Source organism: Heterocephalus glaber, unplaced genomic scaffold (genome assembly GCF_053883595.1).
Source record: "Heterocephalus glaber isolate CG9 unplaced genomic scaffold, H.glaber_assembly_v1.0 deba00000768, whole genome shotgun sequence".
NCBI classification, from domain to species: Eukaryota; Metazoa; Chordata; class Mammalia; order Rodentia; family Bathyergidae; genus Heterocephalus; species Heterocephalus glaber.
This window is the reverse complement of record NW_028258162.1, coordinates 4659968-4676699: the sequence shown is the minus strand read 5'-3', so window position 1 is coordinate 4676699 and position 16732 is coordinate 4659968. Positions and strand designations below refer to the sequence as shown.

General features: G+C 39.6%; 1 protein-coding gene and 1 long non-coding RNA gene across 3 annotated transcripts in view; both read right to left on the bottom strand.

The window, feature by feature from the left end:
• Nucleotides 1–10643: 10643 nt before the first annotated feature.
• LOC147829070 (uncharacterized) lies at nt 10644–12075 on the bottom strand. Its single transcript, XR_015449657.1, has 2 exons — nt 12019–12075; nt 10644–10833 (listed from the first exon to the last, which is right to left on the bottom strand). It is a non-coding gene; the product is annotated as an uncharacterized LOC147829070 (long non-coding RNA).
• Nucleotides 12076–12149: 74 nt separating this feature from the next.
• The window catches only part of Mrc1 (mannose receptor C-type 1), a 95410-nt gene continuing 90827 nt past the window's right edge, over nt 12150–16732 (bottom strand). Inside the window, exons 27-30 of one of the 2 annotated variants that reach the window (XM_004859962.4) lie at nt 16106–16219; nt 15322–15486; nt 14184–14225; nt 12150–13076 (exon numbers count right to left, since the gene is read on the bottom strand). In XM_004859962.4, the coding sequence (XP_004860019.1) occupies nt 12826–13076; nt 14184–14225; nt 15322–15486; nt 16106–16219 (572 nt within the window). In that variant the 3' untranslated portion in view covers nt 12150–12825. The remainder of the gene's footprint in view (nt 13077–14183; nt 14226–15321; nt 15487–16105; nt 16220–16732) is intronic. The other variant, XM_087207219.1, reaches the window with a different exon arrangement.

The following is a 16732-nucleotide window of genomic DNA, read 5'->3' as shown; positions in this document are numbered from 1 at the left end:
CACTTAATACAGAAGCAACATTTTGTTAAATGTCCTCCCAGAGACTCCTCCATAATCCGTCTAGACAAAGTCCAGTTAGTGCCCTGTTGGGTGGTCCCACTTGTGGCTTTTAAATAAGGGTGAGTGTGGCAAGGGGAAGTAAGAGGGCCACCAAGAGTAATGTTATTCATCAAATCCCATGCAGAAGTTTTCAGACAAGGAGCAGGAATTGGGCAGTCGATCTGCTCAGTTTTGAGCTTGCTGGCATCTCTATATGTTTCATCAAGACAATACTGTATATGACTTCAATTCCACATTTTTCTGTCCTCAATAAACAATAATAAGCATATTTATCTCAACCTCCTTGTTGAAAGTCATAAGGTTTGGTGGCTTCATGCGACATCAGGCATGACCTTCAGTTCCATGAAAGAGGAACTGGTGGGTATGCTGTTGAATGAATACATGTGCTGTTGGTGATCACTGATTTCTTAGAGATGAGTCTATGGGGTGATGGTCTGACCATCTGTGTGATTATAGTTTTGGTGCTGAAGTTCAACCAAATGGAAATAGTTGTGATTTCTTTGCTAATTTCAGAACAGTCTGCTAGAATCTCTAGGGGAAGACCTTTTGCAGACATGCGAAATGCTTTTGAAAGTTTGATGTTATAATTGGTGTGTTCAGAAGAACACAGTGTATCTGACCACATGCTCTTGGCTGGGGCCCAGTGGCAGCTTTTGAGCTTGAAGTTACATTGTCACCAGTATTCTTTGCATCTTACAACTTGATGTTTCACTATTAGATGCAGAGGGAACTAAAACTCCATTAGTTGAAGAGAACAAAGACAGAGCTAAAAAGTGCATGAATTATAGACGACGTTGGCTGTACAGGTGTTGTGCCTACAATAGTCCTGGATACATCACATTTTCTCCTTTGCTGGACATTTTTTGGTAAGTTCCATGGAGCTGGTGGCTAGTACCAAAGTAACTTTTAAAGGCAGATAATGGAAATTGCTACAGAAAAGCTGGCTGTGGCTTTTTCCACAGAGAACACACTCTTGTACACCTCGGACTTTTTTCCAGTTTTTGTCATAGCCTATGTGAGATCTGTTGGCAGGGATGCCTGTTAGCTAAATCATTCACCTTCTTATGAAGGAGTGAATGTTTTGTAAGCAGCTCTTTGACATCCTGAGGCTTGGCACAGTGCGATATTCTTGGTTGAAGGCAGTCCAAAAGAACTCAGTGGCTTGGATCCTCCAAAGATCGACTTCAGGAAAGGTCACCTGATACGGCCTAACCTCCACCAGTTCTCTCTCCTTGCTCCTCTCTCTACCCGCATAGAAACCACAGAGATTTTGGTGCCTTTCAAGGAAGAAATCTGGCACATAAGAACAGCGAAATGCAAAACAAGTGTGAAATTGTACACATCCTGAGGGGGAGTTCAGAGGGAAACTGTGGCTCCAGAAATGAGTTGGCAGAGATGCCTCAGAAATTCTGCCAGACTCTTTGCCGCTTGGCAATGCATTTCAAGTCAGATGCTCAGGCTTAACTCTCAATCGGGTCTGTTTTTTACATCCTACATGTATGGCCTGGGTGTCTACACTGGATGAGGTGTGGCCCTGTGGAGAGTGAAACAGGAGTCCCCATACCTGCTTCGTGACTCATGCTGACATCAATGGCAGCCAACCAAGCTGCCGTCTGCATGGGAAGGTAGCTCACGGGACAGGTAATGGGCACATGCACTACTAGAACAGACTCTTCTGACAAAAGTATCCCTGTTGCAATCAGTCTGTAGCTACAGCCTACTGTCACGTGGTAGTAAGGGACCTGAGAGATAAAATCAGAACTTGTAATAAAACTCCAACACACAAAACAGATCGTAGCAGTTTAGCCCATCTCTCAGATGAGAACTTTCCCGAGGGACTTAAGTTTTGCCAGTTAAAACCATCACATTCAGAGAAGTGGTTTCCTAAACACTGTCAGCTCCACACCCCACCTTGTACTCTGCTGGAAGCTTTAAATGCCTCTTCTCTGTCTTCCCAGTTCAGGAGAAAGGGCCTGAGTTTCAGAATCAGGTCCTGTGGCAGCATCCGGCAGTCAGCAGAGAACATTTAAGGATGACTCAGAATCCCATTGAGTTCCATGCCAGTGTGCCTGCCTTGTAGATGCTTAACCAATTGCAATTATATCACAGTAAGAGCCAAGCACACTCTGATTTTCAGAAAATTGAGAGAAAAGAGATAGAATCCCCTTAAAAATATGTATTGCAATTTTCCTCCTCAAAACTGGTATGTTTTCTGTTTCTTCTATCCTCTCTCTTCTTCAGAGAATAAAGCTGTGTTACTAAATTATGATCATGAGCATTAGAAGTTTCCATTTAGTCCTAGAAGGTAAACAAAACTTGACCCAAGGAGGCTGGCACTTCCTTGTGGTAGGCATCTCTATGGGGACACTTCACTGCTATTACCCACAGCCCAGAGAAATAGTTCTTTTCATAAAGACTTAGGTTCTGCTCAGAACTACAGGCTGACTGGCCTTTCCTTCTTATAGTTCATATTTCGAGATTGGACAAGTAAGACAAATGTTAACTCTCATCAGTGGTGAAGAAGACATGACAGCATTTCAGCACCAGGAGAGTAGAAGAGAGTACAGGAAAAAGAACTGTTTTAGTCAGCTTTCTGATACTATAACAAAATACCTGAGATAATCCACTTATAAAGAAAAAGTGGTTTACCTTGGCTCATGAATTAGGTGGATCCATTGCTTTTGGGCTTGGGTGAGGCAGCCCTCCATGGTGTTGGTGTGCAGCAGAGTAGTCAATTACATCACAGGCTAGGGAGAAAAGAGGATGGAGGAGCTGGGCCCCACAGGCCCCTTCAAGAGGATGCCACCATGACCTAAGGCTTCCTGCAAGGCCCTGTCTTCAAAATGGCACCCGGGACGGAGGCTTTAACACGTAGGCCACTGGAGGACTTTCAAGATGGTAAATACAAAAATGAATTTTAACTTCAATGCTTCCTGGTTAACTCAACCAGAAATAATGAAGAAGCTACAACTTTACTTCATTACTTAACAGTTTACCCCAAGCATCACTGGGCAGTCTGTTTACATACTGACGATCCCGAGCATTGCTCCAGGTGTCATTTTAACCAGTTGATTCTTGTTCGCATGAGATATACTCATGTGTCTATTTGCTTTATATTGACTATTTTTGTGTACTTTTTTATTTAGAACATTGCATTCCCCTTGGATGTTTGTTTCTAGTGAAATCTAATAAGTTCTGATTATTTTACTAATTCATGTTTATTGGTGAAAAATAACCTATAATTTTATGCTACAATCTACAAAAACTCTCATGATAAGTACATCAGATGTAAGTTTTAGATTCTCCCGAACTCAGTGGTATTCTTTCACAATACAAAATGGGCATATTTGGGACACTGAGACTGAATAGGAAGGAAGTGTCAAAAGGAAAAACTGAAAAAGCGATAAATGCTTATATCATAGAGGAAAAGTCTGTGTTATGACATGGAAAGACTAAAAAGACATCTCCTTATCGTCAACTGTTCATAATACAGAAATGACAGAACTTGAAAGAAAAAATGAAACTAGAAAAATTCCAATAATGGTCAATGATTCTAATAATTCTATAGGTGGTGTTGGCAGAATTGACCAACATCTAACAAGCTCTCCTATAATCAAAAAGTGAGGAAAAATATTATTACAAAATATTTATGCACCTTCTGGACCAAATAATATGGAACTCATTTATTATTTATTCAAAACAAAGGGGTTCCAAAAGTCATTTACAATTTCGATTAGGTCTAATAGAACCATCATTGAAAAATACGAGATAGCGAAACACCAGCCAGGGCATCCATCAGTGATGTCTTCACCATTACATTTAATGGTAGACATTGTATTGAAATTATACCACCCACAGAAAAAGGAAAGCTCAACTCGACAGTCAGTGTAAAGTGTGTCATTCAAAGACAGACAATAATGTAAAAAGAATTTGGAAAGAGACTAGACACTACTGTCCAGATTGCAACTTTACATTGTGAATTGAATGTTTTAAGATATACCATACACAGAAACATTATTTAATAAATTTGATAAAATTGTCTTTTTTATATTTCCTGTTATACTATCTTATAAAAAGTAACAAAAATATGCAATTTTTGGTCATCCTGTATTTAAATAACTAGACAGGTAGGTTAATTCCTATGCTGTTGGGCTACTATTTGATATTTCTAACAGCTTTGGGGAATGCTATTTCAATGCAAAAGAACTTTACAGTACTCACCAAAGTCAAAGTCTAAGGCTGCAAGCCTCAGAATCTCTAGGAAGGTCTATTGAAATGCAGATTCCAGGGCTCTGTCCCAGGTCTACCTCATCCAAATTACAAGCATGGACTAAGAGGAAGCTAAGTTTGGAAAAACCTCTTTATGCAGCTCCTATGCCCAGTGAAATTTGAGAACACCTGACAAAACTATGAGAAAAGGACAGATCCAGAGAGCTGTCGCTTTCTTGTTCCTAAAAGAATGAAATCAGCAGGGAAATAAAACACAAAAGAACATGGTAGGTTTGTAGAGTTCTTTAGAACTCCCCGGGAACTGTGTGTCAATGAGCTGTAATCAGACCCATAAGGAGAAAGCTGTTATAGGGAAGATTTCTGCGCATTGCTCCCAGCTAGTTGAACAAGACTGATAATCACACAGAGCTTCCACAAATAATGTTAATATTTTAAAGCCCCACATTACATTCCCTTGTAACGTTAGTGTCATTTTCCTTTAAAGGACCTGCCTGTCGGGGAGGTGGGGGGCTTCCAAATAAAAAAACATGATTTACAGAATGCTAAAGAAATGCTAATAACAAAATATGTGTTCCCGATACGTGGTTAAGTGGTTTGGGTGAAATTTCCAGTTGAAACAAGTCTCCTGATACATTTTTATGCTAACAACTACTGAGGTTTAACCAAAAACAATGTTTTAGGGAAAGCTCTTTTTTTATATTTGGACACAATATGGAAAAACCAGAAGAAAGAAAAGGCAAATTATAATGTGAAAATTTGGGGTCATATACTCTCTGGTTAAAAGACGCTTAAGTTACGGGTAGCCGTTCTGTGCCAGGAAATTAACCAGCTGCTCTTCCATAACTGACAGAGATGACTATATTTTTGTTCTCAAAAATTTGGTGCAGTAGGGAAGCCTAAGGAATAAATAATACCTTCAACCTAGTGCTAGTTAACACTATTTCTTCACATCTTGGTCCCTCTGTGCCGCTATAACAGACTCTAACAGACAAAGGGACTTACGAAGAAATGAAAAGCTCATCTCACAGCTGTGGAGGCTGAAATCCAGGCGCACCTCAAGAGCGACCTTGTGCACCTTAACACGTCCACAGGGGAGGAGCCTTCTTGGTCCAATCACTTCTCAAAGGCCCTGCCTGTCAATGCTAGTGGATTAACTATTAAATTTCAGCACCTGAGTTTAGGAGGGGCCACAAACTAGAGAGCCTCATTGCTCAGCAGAATCACCTGGCGTACTTGTTCTCTTGTTCTGCTACTTAAGGCGATGCCTACATCCCACTCCCAGATTCTGGGCCTGGGCTGCAGCCAAGGTTACACCCACAGGCAACGAACTTGGTTTTCCATAAGACAGCAGGAGAGGAGAAATTCTCCCCAATATAGGTGCTTTATATTCTTAGTAATCCCAATGTTTCCAAATCAAGATAGGATTTTCTACCTCCTATTTTGTTATAGAGAAAAGATCATTATTCGCTACATAGTTACATGACCTAAATCCCAGCCCAATTTTCCACGTATCTACTATAGTAACTTTAAGGAGCATTCTTTCAGGCTTAAGTCTCCCCAGGTCTCACGTCCAGCTTCAGTGATGCATGAGACATCTCCCTTTGCTCGGGGTCCCATGGGCAGAGCCTGGCAGCACATCAGGGTGCTGTGAACATAGGCGGAGCTGAAGGCCACCAGGATGTCCCGCACCCGTCACCTCCCAACCTTATACCCAGCTGCCTCTCACCTCAGCGGCTTTGCTCAAAGTCTTCCTCATCCATTGTCTGCCTCTGCCTTCTCCACCCACCAAGATGCTTTCTACTCCTCTTTAAGGCTCTGCTCGGCTCCCTCTCACATGCTGCTCCCGACATCCGCAGGGATTCAACAGTGAAGCAAATGAAACTTGCTGACTCCCTTCCAAAGACCTAGCAGTGTTTTCACATGGTCATGTTCGTTGTTGTTTTTGGTTCTGAGATCAAACTTGGGACCTTGTGCTTGCGAGGCAGGCAGGCAGTGGAACCACTGAGCTAAATCCCCAGCCCTCACATGGTCATGTTTTTAAAATAATTTTTTTGTGTGGTACTGGGAGTTGAACCCAGGGCTTTCATACTGACCTTTATCCTCAGCCGGTTTCTATTTCTTATTTTGAGGCAGGGTCTTGCTAAGTTGCTAAGCTGCCTAGGCTGGGCTAGAACTTGAGATCCTCCTGCCTCAGCCTCCCAAAGTGCTAGGATTACAGGCGTGCATCACTACAGTTTAAAATAAAATATCGCTTCTCAGCCTTTTGGCTAAAATCAAGGGCAGTTTAAAATAAAATTTGTAGAAGATATTTTAAACGTGGTTGTTTTAAACTTTTCACTTTAACTCTCCATCACATTTCTTGGGTAGTGTTAAAGTAGCCATAAGCATTTGGGGGAATTAAGGTCGACACATGTTGAATTTGAAATACATTTGGTGTGGGTTTTAATGGAATAATATATGTATGTGATTGCCAATATCAGAATTGTAGGCAACCCTGGGTCATTCCCTGGCCCCACGCTGGGGGCCACCTGTAGTGGGCTCACTGGCCTTTGTTCCTTCTGACCCCGGGGCGAATGAGGATGAGTAATAAAGAGATCCAGAGTCAGCTCAACATGCAGGCACCCAGGGGCCCCTACCTCTAGCAGGCGGAGGAGCCTCTGGCCCACCTGGCTTTCATTCACCCAAACACAGGCACAAGCAATCAAAGTAAGACAGGCTTCATCCAGTTTCCAATGTCCATTAGTACATCCTCTGGTAAACAATTCAGCCTCAGCTGTTTTAACTTCTCCCTAATACGCAGTCACCCTTGAGTGCAGCCTTTCTCCTTTGTGCTCACAGAGAGCCCAGTTAGGCCTTAATTCTTCCCTGGTCCGCAATCAGAATGGCATATCAGCTAGGTTTCACCACGGATAGAAAACAGATACACTGATGGTCACAGACACATACATGTGTGCAGATAGAGACATATTACACGGCATTGGCTTATGCACTTGTGTCAGACTGGCTGAGCCAATATGAAGTTCATTGACCATCAGAAAGGAAGGCTAGGGATTAGCTAGAACTTTACAGGCCAAATCTCTGCTCCACAGGCAGGGCTGTCCCTTCCTTCCCCTTCCCAGGAAGAGTCTAAGCCCAATTTTAAGGCTAGTCAACTGATTAACTTCTCTTCTAACTGATTGTCAGGCCCATTCCAGATTACTTCTCTAACATAAAATCAACTGATCAGGGCTTTCCCTCTGTAGCATACCTCCAGCACACTTGGGTTTATGTTTGGACAAACAGCAGTACCATAGGTTGGCCTAGAGAAATGGACACATCAAAAAGCCACCTTACAATGGGCTCCTGGAGATACACCTGTCGCCCCTGTGCAAAATCACACTTCATGCACTGGAAGGTGGAGGACCAGGTTTTATAGAGCAGTCTTAATCTATCCTTCTGTACCCAGGACCAAAGCAAGTGGGAATTAGAGGAGAAACAAAGTTAGAAAGGTGTGAAACCCGAAGGTACTTTGGAGAAACTCTCCAGAATGTCAAAAAAATAAAATGTGAGTGGGAATTTCAGTTATCAATGCCTAGACAAAATGAAAGTGTAACAACATAGACAATTATAAAAACGCTACATGATTTTCTTTTCTTCTACTCCAATGCGAATGTAATATCGGCACTTTATCAAATACCCCATTTAAACTGTAAGTTGGGAAAGCCTTCTTGGAACATTTCAATTAAAACAAATCAGAAATTCTTCTATAGCAACTGGCGGACTGCAGTTTTAGATGTATAGAAAGTATACCTATTCTATCATTTTTTAATTCATTAAAAACTTTGGAGAAAACATCTATAAGGTTAACGGGACTAGGGAACAAAGCAAAAAATGAGCCATAAACATAATAGAGATGATTCTGAGTTCAGGAAGAAAATAGCAACAAGAGAATTTTCAGACCATCCAAAAGATAATAATTTATCATTTAAAAAAACAAAGTTCAAATCCGTGAAGATACGCTTAGTTTATATGACAATTTTGTTCATAGAGGTAAATCAATCATATTAACACACTAGAAAAAGACATAAGTACAAACCTCACCGAAAACCCCTATGTTGCCCTGGTTTGGACAGGGTGTATCCCCCAAAGGTTCACAAGCTGGACCTCCTTCCCCAGTGTGAAGACTCAAGACCAGGTGGGAGGTAACTGCCCTCCTCAATGTGGTCCTATCTCCCTGGAGAGACTGGTTAGTTCCCTGGAACTGACTAAATCTCTCTGGAGTCAATTAGGTCCCACAGGACTAATCAGTCACCATGGAAGTGGGTCTGCCTCCCCTCTATCTCTAACATAGGCTCCTCCTCTGCATGTACCTCCATCGCCTCCTGCTTCTTCACATCACCAGGAACCACCAATCAGGGCCTCAGTAGACTCCAAGCAGATGCCAGTGCCCAGTGTGAACATCCCCACCTCTAGGACTCTGAGCCAAAGTAAACCTCTTTCCTTCGTAAATTACCAAGCCCCAAGGATTTTCCTACAGCAACGGGACAGACTAAGAAATGTGCCATTATAAAAGACTCAAGACCAGATTAATATCACCAAAGCCAAAGCTGGTTAAGATTACTCATTTTATACACACACCCCTCAAAATCAGTGCCCTGAAATATTAATGCTTGTAAATGAAAAAAATTTGATAGTTTAACTACATTTGACAATAATCCTAAAATATTACCCATTATTAAAGTTGGTAGTTGAAAGAAACTTTTCTATGCTATCAAATATTTTTAAAATGTCTGACTAATTGGGCTAAAGACACAATTATCTTTCTAGTCCCTCTACCAAAAAAAAAACCTTATTACCACATAAAGGGATATGATGGTTAATTTTATGTATCAACTTGGTTGTCCCACTGTGCACAGACATTTGATCAAATATTATTCTAGATGTTTCTGTGAAGCTATTTTGGATAAGATTAATATTTTGATTGGTGGATTTTGAGTGAAACAGATTTCTCTCTGCAATATACTTGGGTTTAATCTAATCCACTGAAGGACTCAATAGAACAAAGACTGACCTCCCTCAGCAAGTTCGGGTCCAACACCAGCAAACTCTATCTGCCCTGCAAGTCTTCCTTGGTAACCATCTTGCCAGCCTGGCCTATGGATTTTGGAATTTCCAAGTCTCCAAAATTATGTGATCCAATTCCTTAAAACAACTTTCTCTTGATAGATTAGATATAGATAAGTGGATAGACAGCACACTCAACCTCTCACTTTTTCTTGCAATGTTTCCTATTTGTTTCTCTAGATAACCCCATAAATACCAAGCACAATCAAAAAGAAGTGTTAGAGAAGAATATTATGGACTGAATTTTGTGTCTTTAAAATTTGCATGTTGAGGCTCTAAATCACATTAATTCGGAATTATGAATATATGGCTTTTAAAGAGGTGATTAAATTAAAACGAGGCAGTTAGGCAGAGCGGTAGTCCAACCTGACTGGAGTCCTTATAAAAAGAGATATGGGATCCACGGATGTAGCTCAGTGGCACTGCACCTGCCTGGCAAGCACATGGTTCTGAGTTCAATTCCTGGTACCAGGAAAAAAAATGATTTAAAAAGAGACTAGGACACTAGGGATATGTTAACAGAGGGACAACCATGAGAAGAGGAAGCAAGGGAACAACCATCTGCTAGCCAAGGACAGAGGCTTCAAAGGAATCAACCTCGCCAGTGCCTCCATCTTGGACTTCAACCTCCAGAACTGTGAGAAAATAAATTTCTAGGGCTTAAGCCATCGTAAGTATTTTCTTCTGGCAACCTGAGCAAACTACTGGGAAGTATATCAGGAAGTTAGTTACTAAAAATAAGTGTAATAAATGTGTAGCTGTCCTCGATTTGAGATGTTTATTGTAGTTGCCAGCTTTTAAGAATCTGTAATTTCTCAGGATTTCTTTTCCTATTCTGTGCATGTTCACTTTTGTACCTGTTTTGGTGTTCTTTTTCTTAAAGAGGGCCCCCAAAAGTATAATCTTCAGGGCTTACAATGTAGAGACCCTCTTTATGCTGACAGTCAATCTGTATCTCTTGCTTCTCCACGAAGACCTTCAGCACGGTCTACCATCGTATCCACCATGTTGTTGGAAGATGCCCTGTTTGTGTGTCTGGCCACCTGAGTGTGCCTTACTCCAGACTGCACTGCTTATGAACAGTTAATGCTTGTTATCTGTATATGAATCTACAGAGGGTAGCTCAATGGCTGGCACACATGTCAAATGCTCAACAGACAGACTTATTTGATGAAAGAATGGATCAATGTACAAACAGATACATGAATGAATACAGACGACAAAAAATAGATGAGTCAAGAGTCTCCCAGTCTCTGTGCCCATCACCTTTATTTTGAGAGTTCAGGTTAGACTAGTCACATTATTTGAGCTCCACTGAAGAAAAAGACCCCCTTATATTATCTTCTAGCTACTGGATTCTCATGAAAACCTAATTGAAATGCAAAGCCAATAAGGAAAGCTACAGCACTTAAACATTTAACCCTCAGAGAGAACATCCAGCTGAAAAAGAAAAGGCAACAAATAAATTACAATAATCAAACACCAAAAAAGTGAATAAAACAAACAATGCAAAAATTTCTCTTCTCTACCCAATACCTCATCCTGGCATCTATCTTTGATATTTTGGAGCTGTGATTGGATAGGTATGTAGATACACATGACTTATCTATTTGATTATATGTTCAAGCAGATAATCTGAGAGTGTGAAATACAATACTCAGAAACCTTGTCAAACACTCACTGTTTCCTGAAATGATAAGATATTTAAGTCTGAGATATGTGTTCTTTGGAGTACAAAATATTTTCTGTGAAAGTACAGCCCTGAATTATAATGAAAACACTTGTATAAATAATTTATAAACCATGCTCTTTTGTGAATTTCTCCTTTATTCCATATTTCTAACTCTACCATGTATTTTCAGGAGAGAATCTCACACACAATCCACACATTCACACACACACACACACATACACACACACATGCACAATTATTTGCTTGGTACAATTCATTATACACTGTTTTGACAATGTAACCATTGTTTTCATTGGGAATTCTTTAAATGGAACATTCAGAAAATGAAAAGCAATTTGTTTTCTATTATTTAAGGTGCAGAAGAGAGTTGTTTGTACCCAACAAATTTGCCCAAAATTGTACACTTTTCATTTCCTGTTTCCTGCCACCTATCTAAATTGGGGTCTTGGAAAGCCTATTGTAAGGCTGTTTCTTAATCTTTTTTTGAATTATGGACATTCTTAAAAACTTAGCTACCCACTTCCACCCCCAATAAAAGATACGCATGCGAATAAACACAACATTTTGCATCTCCTTGTCTTTTAATGCCAGCTAGGAAAACCTGCCCGGTGGTCCTGGGTGAAGAACTTCCACCTATGTGCTACTCATGAAGAAAGTAAAAGAATGGGTTAGCAGGGTGGTACCAGTGTGGGAATGTGAGGCCTACAAGATACTCCATAATATACATAAAGCTTTATCTCAAGCAAGATTCTTAAGCAAAAAGGAATTGATGGAGGGAGAGAAAGATATCTTTAGCGTCTTACTTCCCAACAAGAGAGCTTTCAACTTTTGAATTATGAGTTGAGTTGATGTTACAGGTCAAGAGCTGGGGAAACTGTACAATTTATGATGGTAAAAAAATTTGTTTAATGCACAGTATTCTAGCAACATACCTTTTTCAAACAGACGAAGAATTCAATTTAAAACATTCTTCTACTAATAATGCTATTTGAGAGGAAAATATAAAGTAAATCTTATTTTAAAGCAAATTTACACTTAATAATATCACCAAAATACAAATCTATTAAAAATAAACCGTGTCTTTAATGTTTATTTCACATTATCTAAGTACATCCAGTTATGCAAATTTACATTTCTATTTCACATCTTTGCCTTCCTGATATACATATAACAGGACAAAAAACACATTTGTAATATTTGGCCTATAAAATCTCGCCAGGGGAAAATAAGATTATCTGCCACCTTATTCTTCTGCATATGGATAAAATACAATTCTAAATAACTGAAGTGATGTCAAGACTGGTAAAAGAAAAAAATGACTATCTGTCCTTGTTGTTAAAATGGGCTTCTAATTGTTGAATTACAGTTTATTAGTGGCATCATCTTTGAGAGTTCCTTAAAATATTTCAAAGCTTGGATAATTATTTCTGGAACTCTTGTAACTGGTATGATGTCAACACTAGCTCCCCATCAATCATGCTGAAATGTTGGCATCGTGGTCTTGTGTATTCACCTAAGATATTTTTAAAAGTAGTCATCAACATTACTATTCCTTTTTTGTGAAAACATTTTGCCAGGCTAGAAAATAAGCAATTATTTCTTCAATTAGGTAAAGAAAAGGGACAGACCAATACAATGTGGTCCTAATTTTTAAAAGAAACAATCACATTGAATTACAGAATCTAAAACTTTGCTTACAATTTTATGAAACCCAAATATAACAAAATCACATGACAATACTAGATAACTGCATGTTCATTCTGTTCAATATTTCCCATGAGATCTTTTGTATCACTAGTTCCTGGGCTTGAGTGACTGTTAAAGTACAGAGTATTTTCAAAGGTGGTTTCTGGAGGTAGCTGTGCCCGTCTCTTCCTATAAAAGTAATAGGCAGCGAGCCCAGCACTCATTACAATCAGGAGGACCACGACAACCAGCACTCCTGCTGTGCTGGAAGATTTTTTGGAAGGCTCCATCTTCCTGGAGTCAGCTATTAACAAATAAAATCATTAGCAAACAAGTGGAGGGAGAAAGAGGGTTGAACGTGATGGAAAACAACACAAATGACCTTGCTGAAAAGCTAAAATGCATGAGTATTCTCTTCATTTCCAAACAGAAATGCAGGACATGAAAACAAGACCCTCCATGACATGCAGTTATTTAAAAGTTGGAAGAATATTTTATCTATTATGTAGCATTGAGATAATATTTTTAAAATAACATAAATGTTATATAGATATGAAAAGAAGGGATTTTAAAATATGAATAGTGGAAATGTGAACTCATGAATATAATTAGTAAACAAATTGCATCATTAAATTAATAAAAGGGTTATGGGCAAGTGATGAATCTCAACTGAGTTTTTTTTTAGCAGCCAACAATATGAATAATATAGGATTAGTTCCTGAATTTAAATCATCTATACTTCAAACAATAAACTTTGCTAAAAATGGAAAAAACCCACAAAGATTCCTAAGAGAAATTTCTTCCATGGGTTCCCAAAGAATAATGCTTTGAAAAATGGCAAACAATGTCTTTAACAACTTTTAAAACAAAAACACCAACCCATTTCAAGTCCTGTTTTTCTAAAATATTATTTCAGGTGGGATGAGAGCTCTGAGCTCCATGTGCCCCACCCCCTGCCCCCCTGGCCAAATTCCTGAGCTCCGAGAACAATCACAGCCTAGGCCTACACCCTGCACCCCCCAAATGTGCCCAGGAACGATGCCTACTCTGCTAAGACAGGTCTCGCTACCCACTGCTGAGGCCACGTACACGGCCGTTGTTGCCCCCAGTCTCATGCCCTGCGACTTCCTGTCTCCCCACCTAACCCCGTCACTAGCCCCCTACCCTGTCCATAAAAGACCCAGCTCAATAAACTATACTGAGACTCTCTTTGGGGTTACTCCAGGAGGTCCCACTCAGAACCCCCAACTTCCGGTTGGCTCTGCTCTTCATAGGTCATTACCCAGCTGTGGAACAATGATACACAATAATGACGAAGGCTAGTTAGCTCAAGCAATTCGACCAAAGGTTCAGGAGGAGTAGGAAGGGATTATGATGGCTTTTAAAACTTGAAGTTTCATAACGGTCTTACCTTTTGTTGTGATTAATGTGTGAGTCGGTTCAGGATCAATAACTGTAAAAAAACCACAAATATTTATAAAAATCCATAATAACTGCATGTAGATAGTAAATTTTATTTCCTCAGAGATATAAGAAATTCTCTATATTTCACTTATGATAACATAATATTATGAATGTTAGGATCAATGGATGGATGGGTAGAGATAGATGGATAGACGGACAGGCAGAGCTGGAGGGATAGACACAGAAAAGGTCTGTACATTTAGCTGTCTGTCCATCTTCCATCTGTCTAGCTATCTACACGATGGCAGCAACCTACAACTATACAGTGACTTCGAATACATTGCAAGAGCTGAAAATGTGATCCGCCAAGTTGCACTTGAGCACTGATACTTTTTTAAAAACCTACTCAACCTATCCATGAGTGAACTATTCTGGGTTGAGGGTTTTGAAATTGGCCTACTGAAACCTGAGGTGTAGAAGTCATTTGTGTAACAAGTAAAATAAAACTGTAACGTTGCCCCAGAGCCTGTAAAATGTTCAAAGAGAGTTAAAGAAGGCTACAAATCTAATAAGACCTACTGAGGAAACACAACTTGCTTATCGGATTCATTTCATTTAGTTTCTATCACATTAATAACTTTCTCTCTTAGGAAGAATAAAATGGCAATGACATATTATTTCAGGCCGCACTGTGAGCATTTCACACTATTAATTTCTCCACTCCCTCTTCTTGGCGTGGTCTTTCACTCTCTCTCAGATGGAGACCCAGCTGGCCCTACATGACTTACTCCACAATCACTTCTGAGGCCTCTCCAGCCCTGGCCTCTTCTGCTTCTCCCTGCCACAGTAAGGCTTCATAGATGCCTAGTCCCAACTGCTTGCAATTCAGCAAATCTATATTCAAGGATATCCCATTATGAAAGTATTGATAACCAAACTCATTGTGTCAGTAAGGCAGGCAGAGCACACCCTTCACTCACTCACAGCTGTAGGCAACAATGGACTTGGTGGAGTGGATTTTCCACCGATAAAGGGAAAGCTTGACAAAGGCTTGCAGTGCACCTGTGTAATCCCACACCTGGTATCTTACTGTCTGAAAGAAATGGGGACCTGTGAACACGTGTACCGTGCAACAAACTTCTTACTTTTTGGTCTTTTACAGATAAATCCTTTGTAGGAAGAACAATGAATATTAGTCCAAAGCCCAGTCGAGGCAGTCAAAGCTACACAATCATTTCGCTCAGTAGAGGGTTCTCCCGAGTTCCAGTTGACAAAGGACAATGGACTGTTGTTTATCCAGAACCACTTTCCTGATCATCAAATAAAACCAATAAAAGCAAAAGTTAAAAATAACCCATCTTAAGAGGCTGGGGGGGGGTATCGTGCACAGGTGCAGATTTCCTAGGATGAGTGTTATCATTATGTATGTCTAAAATGTGCCAGTAAGTGTTTTGCTATTAAAAAAATAACTTATCTTAAGTCCACCTTATTGGCACAAAATTTCTAAGCATATCAGTTTTTACTATAATTAAGAGTTGTTTACAAGTTGATTTTTAACAACCAAGATTATAACGACTTACTGCAGGGAAGGAAACCAACAAGAATGTTTATTATATAGTTTTAGTTTGAAAATTTATTTCTAATTTTACAAATATTTATACTTATCCTTCCCTAGCCTTTTCATTCTGGCAAAAAAAATGGAAAATGATCCTTAAATAGTCTTCTTAGAAGTTTTTAATTAGCAGGTTTGAGAATAATAAAATATGTGAGTCATTTAAACTTCCAGTTTTTATCTGAAATAAAAATGAGTTTGAATTTTCAAACTCATCACAGATTAATCATTACTTAAGACTTTCTGGAACTGAAACCTTGCTTTATATATAACATTTTTAAATATTTACAATTTAAAAATGGCTCTTCAAAAATTACCTTCAACATTTCTGAACAATCCTATCCAAAAATTGGTTTTACTTCTAAGAGGTTCAACTAGGTATGAAATAAAACTGGATTCAGCAGCATTTTCAATGGAAACCAGGTAGGAATCTGCAAAGTACAAAAGGACAAATATGATGGAAAGACCTTGAGGTAGCCAAAGTATTTTTATAAACAATATTGATATTAAGAGCAATAAAAATCAGCCCAACATTTAAGGAGGCTGAAACAAGACGATCCCAACTTCAAGCCCAGCCTGGGCAACCTAGCATCTTTGTGTGACCCTGCCTGAAAACTAAAAACTAAAAAGGGCTGGGGATGTAATTCAGTTCAAATGCCCTGGGTTCAGTCTCCAGGGCTGAAAAAATAGGGGGGAAGATACTTTCAATAAGTGGATGTTGTCTTCTCAAAATATCAGTATCCACTGTGAAAATACAGCTTTCTAAGCAACATTTTTTGTACAAGCACGTAATGAGTTCCTGCCAAATATCCAAGCACAAGTGAGATATAAAGAGACTCAATGATGCTGTGGCTCACTGGTCTGCAGTAAATGGGGAGTACAAAGGAATGCAACGGGGAAATAGGTGCGATAAGGCTATGGTCATGTCAAACACTCATGTAGCC